At 59.0% G+C, this 7,900-nt stretch overlaps 1 protein-coding gene across 1 annotated transcript in view; it reads right to left on the bottom strand.

Annotated features, from left to right (window-relative positions):
- Positions 1-359: 359 nt before the first annotated feature.
- The window catches only part of EVC2 (Ellis van Creveld syndrome 2), a 64,576-nt gene continuing 57,035 nt past the window's right edge, over positions 360-7,900 (bottom strand). Inside the window, exons 20-25 of the mRNA XM_014538284.1 lie at positions 7,126-7,320; positions 5,979-6,319; positions 5,703-5,790; positions 3,864-4,060; positions 2,331-2,432; positions 360-1,007 (exon numbers count right to left, since the gene is read on the bottom strand). Coding sequence (XP_014393770.1) covers positions 740-1,007; positions 2,331-2,432; positions 3,864-4,060; positions 5,703-5,790; positions 5,979-6,319; positions 7,126-7,320 — 1,191 coding nt within the window. The 3' untranslated portion in view covers positions 360-739. The remainder of the gene's footprint in view (positions 1,008-2,330; positions 2,433-3,863; positions 4,061-5,702; positions 5,791-5,978; positions 6,320-7,125; positions 7,321-7,900) is intronic.

Here is a 7,900-nt window from a genome sequence, read left to right as displayed (position 1 = left end):
CGTGTGGCTCAGTGGTTGAGCGTCGACCTATGAACCAGGAGGTCATGGTTTGACTCCCGGTCAGGGCACGTGCCCGGGTTTCGGGCTCTGTCCCCAGTGTGGGGCATGCAGGAGGCAGCCAGTCAATGATTCTCTCTCATCATTGAGGTTTCTCTCTCTCTCTCCCTTCCTCTTTGAAATCAATAAAAATATATTTTTGAATAAAGAGGGAAAAGTAACTCTGATTTGAATTGGAGACGTTTCCTGGCCACTGGAACGAGAGGGCAAATCGCTGTGGGACAGATCGCGTGGCCGAAACGCAGACGCAGTGAAAATGGGCGTTCCCACCTACAGCGAAAAGGAGTTGCGCTGAGAAGAGCTTTGTGTAAAATACATTTATTCTTGAAAATTCCCTTGACAAACACAGAATATGTAAGAAGAGAGAGCCTTGCCTTCCATACCCAGCCCTTTCCGCAGCCGGACACTGGGGGACGTGCAAGGGGGCTGGTCACCGCAGGCCCTCGGGGTGCGGGGACCGAGTGCTCACGGCTGGTCCCCTCTCATCACGTCCCTCCAAAGAGAACGGGCCCTCTTGGAATTCATGAGAACAGAGCAAACTGGGTCCCTGAAAGTCGGGGTTTGTCGGGGTGTCTGTGTCTGCCACCTGCAGTTGACATTTGCAGATTGTGCCCTATAGCCACACAGGTGGGCAGGAGAAAGCACGTCGTCCCGTCTTCAGTCCCTGGCGCCTTCCTGCTGGCTAGTCCACGCCCGCGGCCCAGGCGGCCTTCTTGGCATTCAGGAAGTTCTTCTTCTTCCTGGGAGGAACGCGCAGCGAGACCTCCGGCTCCGCGGGATTTCTGAATATAAAGAGCTTCTCGCCCGTGTTCAATAAATCAATGGCTTCTGCCCCGACGATGGGCACGGGCACCAGGTCGCCGCTGGACTCCAGGGACAGGTGTGGCCAGCCCCCTTTCCCTGAGCACACCGTCCGCTCTCTGAGAGGGGGGCACGTCTTCCTCAGTATGCTGCAGACAGAACGGAAGATGACATGAGTGTCCTGGGAGCACCCCCTTCTCTGTCCCTAGGTCCCCAATAAAGTACCATTGTACAGAGAGGCTTTCTTGTTGGTCACCAGATGGCCCCTGAAACTGGCTGCAGACAACCTGACTGACTCACAACCGTTCCATTTTCAAGAGTTTCACCAGTTGCCATCCTGTTGTTCGCTTGAAGTCAGCCACGGTGGGAGTATTTACACCATGGAAATTGGCACATGCTACACAGAGAGCCCCTCTCCCCCTCCCAGGACACCCCTGCCTGTGGCCCTCACACTAAAAGCTGGCGGTAACACCTTATCACAAAGCAACAGAAGTTGGGGAAAAGGTGCCTGAAGGAGGAGAGAGGGACACGCTTTGGGAATGCGGCCCAGGGCGCCTTCACTCCCCCATCCTGATCCCACGCAATCGACTGTGTTCTCTGGTGGAGCCCTTCACAGTTGGAACAGCTCGAATCTCCTTTTCCCGGTTTGGGCTCAATATCCGGATCTAATGTCTCGGGGACTAAGTTCTGCTCTGCAGCCTACTGCCCACACCTCCAAGGTATTTCTCGGGTACAATTAGGGAGCGTGGTCTCAGCATCTGCACCGGGGCTGAGAAATTAGGGGAGTGGACACCCCTTGGATTCCCACTGTTCCCAGGGCCCACGCTGGAGACCACGTTCCAGCCCATCGTGAACTAGTCAGTGCTCCTTTTTCTCCGTCTCTTCTCCCGTGGGCATCACTGGAGACACTGGTCAACTGTTCGCAGCCATCTGCAGCCACTCCGCCCGCTCCCCTCTGCTCCCCGGGGGTGCGGGCACCAGTTAAAGGAGAAAGACACTTGGTAGAGAAGAAAGCACTGGCCTGGGAGTGTAGGGAGAGAAAGGGGCCAGTTAGATGTCCCAAGTCCCAGGGCCACTCCTTACAGCGCAGACCGGGGCCTCTTCATCTGAGCTCCCTGAGCTCTGGGGTCACCGTCCCCACTTCCCGGGAGGCTCAGTGCAATAAGACGGGCTTCGCCAACCATAAAGTCAACAGCTGTGAGGAGTTACCCTCCTTCTAATGGTATCCCATTAAAAAAGGTCTACTGGTGAAAAGACGTACAGTAATCCAAGTGCTAACGTAGGATAAGCGAACACCCCCCACTAGCTGGAGGCTCACCCTCAGCTCCTGGAGTAGGAGGAGACCGTGGTCTCCAGGAAGGATGGCCCCTTCTCGTCCGTGCCCCTTCCACCAGCTCCCAGGCTGCCCTCCGGCTCTCAGGCTGCCCTGGTCCCTGCCCCCCCCACCCCCTGCAGCAGGTGCCCGTCATTACCTCTCCTTCCTCCGGCGCGCCCACAGCATCTTGTCCAGGCCGCTGCTTCTCAGTTCTCCGCGCAGCCTGCTTTCCAAGGCCTGCCACCAGCCCTGGTGCTTCCTGAAGGCAAGAAGGAGCGTCTATGTTCTCAGGAAGAAGAGCCTCTCCCAGGGAGCCGTTACCCCGGCCTAAGGGGAAGGAGCCCACACTATAAGCCCAGTAATATCCCCCAGAGCACACGCACCTGGGGGATATTAGGCAGCTGGTAAAAATAATACCTATGAAGGTGTTTCAATAGCTGTGAAAAGCATGAATTTAAATTGTGAATAAAATAACAGAAAATATAGTCTAAGTAGTGTGTTAATCTATATATATATAGAAGCCTAAGTGACCATTTGACCGTTCGACTGGTAGCTATGACACGCACTGACCACCAGGGGGCAGACGCTCAACGCACAGTGGAAACATGGTGGAACAGGCTGATGAATCTCAGAGGGAAGCGGGGAGGGCGGGAAGAGAGTAACCAAAGATCTTATATGCATACTAGAGGCCCGGTGCATGGATTTGTGCACCGGTGGGGTCCCTCAGCTTAGCCTGTGGGGATCGGGCTGAAACCAGCAGTCCGACATCCCCCAAGGGGTCCTGGATTGCGAGAGGGTGGAGGCCAGGCCAAGGGACCCCACCAGTGCATGAATCCGTGCACCGCGCCTCTAGTTATTATATAAAGTGACTTTGCACATCAACCAGAGTTGGAAGAAAATAAGATCAGCTTCCGTCTGAGGTTCTGGGAAGCAAGAGGCAAGGCTGTGCACATGGGATTACTACACACACATACACATGCATGCACACATACACACACACACATGCATGTATGCAGACACATGTGCACACATGGACACACACAACCCAGCAGAGAAACACGTGAGGGAGGAAGAACTGCAGTCAAATCCCACCAGCCCTTTCCTCCGGCTGGTGGAGCCATGACTTTCCTGTTGTGTTTTTTACACTGTTTCTAGTATGTGTGTATTTTACATTGTCATTAACGTGTGTCCAGCATATCTACAGCCAAGAAACTTACTTTCTTTTTTTTTTTTTTGATTTCAGAGAGGAAGGGAGAGGGAGAGATAGATAGAAACATCAATGATGAGAGAGAATCATTGATTGGCTGCCTCCTACACGCCCCCTACTGGGGATTGAGCCTGCAACCCAGGCATGTGCCCTTGACTGGAATCGAACCCGGGACCCTTCAGTCCACAGGCCAACGCTCTATCCACTGAGCCAAACCACCGAGGGCAGAAACTTACTTTCTTAAGATCCTACTTGAAAAATAAATTGGTGACAGAAGGAGAAAGTGTGGACAAAACATGTGGGACCACCAGAACGGGAAAACGACCCATGACGACGGTCCTGGCAGCCCCTGCTCTGGGCAATGGCGTGCCGGCCAGGGAAGGCTGTGCCCTGAGCCCCGCGCCCCGCGCCCCGCACCCCACCCTCCATCTGTTCTCCTGACTCTTGCTCACTGCTCTCCAGGGGTGCCGGATGCTGACTCACCCCCTCCGGTCCAGGTCGGCCTGCTCCCCGCCACCATCATGCTCCGCCGCAGGGTCCGGCTGCTTCTGGCTGAGCGACTCCAGCAAGGCCAGCAGCTCAGGCTGTGGGGCTGCGGGCAGAGCCACGCTCAGGAGGCGGCGCAGCGTGCCCGCGGGCACCATCGTCAGCTTGGACAGGTACGAGGCCAGCCGCAGCTCCTAGGGGGTAAGGCAGCGGCTCAGGCCTCGGCTCCCAGGGGCTAAGGCAGCGGCTCAGGCCTCGGGGCTCAGCCTGATGAAAGGCAAGTTCTAATGGATCACAGGCTTAGGATGCCTCCTCCCAGGGAAATGCATAGCCCAGTAGCTCAGTCTTAGAAACTTGTCCCCAAATCGCAGAGCTGGTCACAGCCCTGGCTCCCCATGACATCTGCACAACCTTCGCCCATCCCTTCCAAGGACCCCCAGCTCACCCGCCGCTAACGCCCTGGCCTGCAGCAGCGACAATTACTAATGTCCCTTCTCCTACTCATGTTTGCGGAGCCGGGGTGGGGCCAGCACAGGCTCCAGAAACAACAGAAATGTCCCGAAACCACGGACAGTTAAAGAAACATGCTGTGGCCTCCACGGGAACAGCACCGGGCGGTGAGGAAGCGGGTGGATTTCGGGGCCGTGCACTGCGTGAAGAAAGCCAGGTTCCATGGGGCCGGCCTGTGTGACTCCCTGTGTGTGACATTCCAGAACTGAGGAGCGGCCACCAGGGCTGAGGGGTGGGTGTGCCTACCCAGGGCGGCACAGGCAGACCTTTGTGGCCCTGGGACAGTTCATCGTGGTGTTGGCTACGGGACTCCACATGTGACGATGACAGATTGTGTAGCAACGTCCTTGTCCTGGCCTGGGTGTTGTGTTGGGTTTGTGAGGTGCAGCCACTGGGAAAACTGAGGGAAATGTGGGAGGGGCACGGGAACCCTATGGGCTACCTTAGCAACTTCCTGCGAATCTAATATTATCTATACTAATAAAAGGGTAATATGCTAATTAGACTGGACATCTTCAGTACGTCCTTCTGGACAAAGCCATGGTGGCAAGAGCCAAGGCAGAGGCAGTTAGGGACGATCAGGCCAGCAGGGGAGGGCAGTTAGGAAATCAGCAGGCCAGCAGGGGAGGGCAGTTAGGGGGCAATCAGGCCAGCAGAGGAGGGCAGTTAGGGGTGATCAGGCCAGCAGGGGAGCAGTTAGGGGCATGAGGCCAGCAGGCAGAGTGATTAAGGGTGATCAGGCAGGCAGGCAGGCGAGCAGTTAGGAGCCAGTGGTCCCGGATTGCGAGAGGGATGTCGGACTGCCGGTTTAGGACCGATCCCATTGGTCCTAAACTGGCAGTCAGACATCCCCCAAGGAGTCCTGGATTGGAGAGGGTAGTGGCCCGGCTGAGGGACACCCCCTTCCCCCCCCCGCCCCACACCCTGTGCACGATTTTCATGCACTGGGCCTCTAGTTTCAAAATAAAAGGTTAAGAGGGAACAGGCTCTGCATCCCAAAAACCTGGGCCAGCCCTCAGCCCCCCACAGGAATCGCGCGTCCTCGGACAGCGTCCTTACTCTCCTCAGTGTGAACCTGGACAAGTGTCGCCTCTACAGGACCTGCCTGGAGGGGTGATGGCAGGACCGGCCCGACAGTGAGGTCCTGAGTGTCCAGTACTTGCTGGGTCCTGTCCCAGGGCAGGTGGCCCCTCCTTTAACCATCCCCCAGCTCTTCCCCCGGTTCCTGCTATCATCCCGGTCGTCAGGCGGGGAAAGGTGGGCTCTGAGCAAAGGGAGTGACGTGCTGGCAGGAAACGGAGCCAGAGCGCCGCCCACGCGCCCTACCTGGCTGTACAGGCCCATGAAGGCGTCCGCCTCCATGCGCTCCAGCAGGTCTTCGAGCATGACGCTGCGCTCCTGCTCCTCCCGCAGGCTGCAGGGAAGCGACACCCGCGTGAGCCGTTTTATTACAGAGTGACCCCGTGAGATTGCTGGTTATTTAATGAAGAAACGCCATCCAACCCACGCTGTACTGTGTCAAGTCCATGGAGACTGGGCCGGAGAGGAGGGGCTGCCTCTCCTCGCCCAGCCCGCTCCCCAGTGATGCACCCGAGGGCTCACCTCTGCTGCTGGCGCTCCAGGAGCTCCTGGCTCCGGCCCAGGGCCCGCCGCAGTGCCGCGGAGACCTGCCCTTTGGAATCCGCGTCCTCAGGCTCGGTCAGGAGCCCGGGCCCGTCCTCTGCCCACTGCTGCCGCCCGGCCAGGGCCCGCTGCCGTTGGGCCGCCTCCTGGTGGGCCAGCTCCTCCTCCAGCTTCCTCTCCAGCTCCTGGAGCTCCTGCAGGCAGAGGGGCAGGTGGTGAGCACAACGCAGTGGGGGGGGGGGCAGGGGGGGAGGACCGGAGAAAACCCCACCTGCTGGGCCTCCCCATCCAGCCCTAGCAAACAGTGCGATGAGGCTGCCCTAGATCTCACACCCCAGCCTTTGCACACGCTGCCCCCCCACCCCGACATGCAGAGCCTTCCTGTTTGCCTGGCTAATTCTGGGTCTTCCTTCCAGCCCTGGCTCAGGAAGAACCGGAGAAGGGGTCCCTCGGTGCCTCGAAACACAGATGCATCCTCACATGCCCACTCCCCACCCATGGGTATGCCTGTTATGGAACGAGTGCTCTGCCCCCTCAGAATCCAGGCTATGGAGCCCGAAGCCGCAATGGGGTGGGATCGGGAGGCGGGCCTTTGGGAGGTGAGCAGCTTCGCTGAGCTCACTGATGGCGGTGGGGCCCTGGGACGGGACTAGCGCCCTGTGAGAAGGGAGGAGACGGCGCTCTCTCTCCGCCCGCGTGTGCAGGCGTAAGGAGGCAGCGGGCTGCAACCGGGAGAGGGCCGGCACCACACACAGAATCTCCGGCACCTGATCCGGACTCCAGCCTCCAGAACCGGGAGAAGCACAGGCCTGCTGTTTGAGCCACAAATCAAGGGTGTTTTGTCACAGCAGCCAGAGCTGACGAAGACAATGCCCCATTTTTTGCTGTCGCCTGAAATCACTGCTGTGGACCTTCTGCCAGAACGTGAGCTGGGCCTGCATCTCCGTCGGCAGCCCTGGGCACCGTGCCCGGCAGCGGGCACCCACCACGGATGGAGGCTGTGCCGAGCGCAGCAGCCACGCTGGCACCGTGTGCTCGGATGCGGGCCCTGCCGAGAGCTTTGCGTGAATTCCTCACTGAGTCCTACAGCCACCTACGCAGCGCACACTCATTCTCTTTCACAGACGAGGCCACTGAGGCCCCGAGAGCTCCCGTCATCTGCCAGGTCATGGACCTTCAGTGTCAGAGTAGAATCGGAGGCCAGAGGTGGCTCCAGGTTTGTGTCCTTCACCACCAGGCCGCCCTGCCTCTCACTGACCACACAGAAGGGGGCTGCACCCTTAGCCACTGGAGCCAGGCGCTCTGGGTGCGAGACGGCCCACTGCCGGGTAAGGTGGGCAAAGGGGGTGTGGGCAGGGGGTCCCAGCCTCCCAGCTGCAGGCAGACCGAACCCATTGCCCACAGCTGGCCAGCCTCTCGGTGGGTGGGGGGAGGGGGGGCCAATCCGGGAGGCCTTGGATGGGCTTCCTGAAGGGACGTGGCCCTCGGTCCCCACACGTGTACACGATGGGCCACCTCTCTGCAGAGGAGCCGCTGCGTCCACTTCTCTGTCTCAAAGCCCCACAGAACCAAGACGGCCAGAGAAGTAAACGGAGGTCACAGTGCGGCACGTGCTGCTTGGGTGTCACCCTCAGGACCATGGGAGCCTTCGGACATTTCTGAGCAGGAGGGTCAGGCGCACAGAGATGTCTAACCACATCTCCTGCAGTGGCGCCCACCCGCGGGGCCTAGCAGCTGCTCCCTGGGCACCCGGGCAGTCACCGACCCGCCCTCCAGAGACAGGAGTCACGGGGGCGGGGGGTGGGGGAGCAGCCGGGCAGAGGACCCTCAGGGCTGACCTGTCCAGTGCTCAGAAGCAGCCGGAAGGTCCAGGGGGCTCTAACTAAGGGTCTGAAGGAGGG

The sequence above is a fragment of the Myotis brandtii genome, unplaced genomic scaffold (assembly GCF_000412655.1).
Source record: "Myotis brandtii unplaced genomic scaffold, ASM41265v1 scaffold188, whole genome shotgun sequence".
NCBI lineage: Eukaryota > Metazoa > Chordata > Mammalia > Chiroptera > Vespertilionidae > Myotis > Myotis brandtii.
The sequence above is the reverse complement of the archived record's forward strand: the minus strand, read 5'-3'. Positions and strand labels throughout refer to the sequence as shown.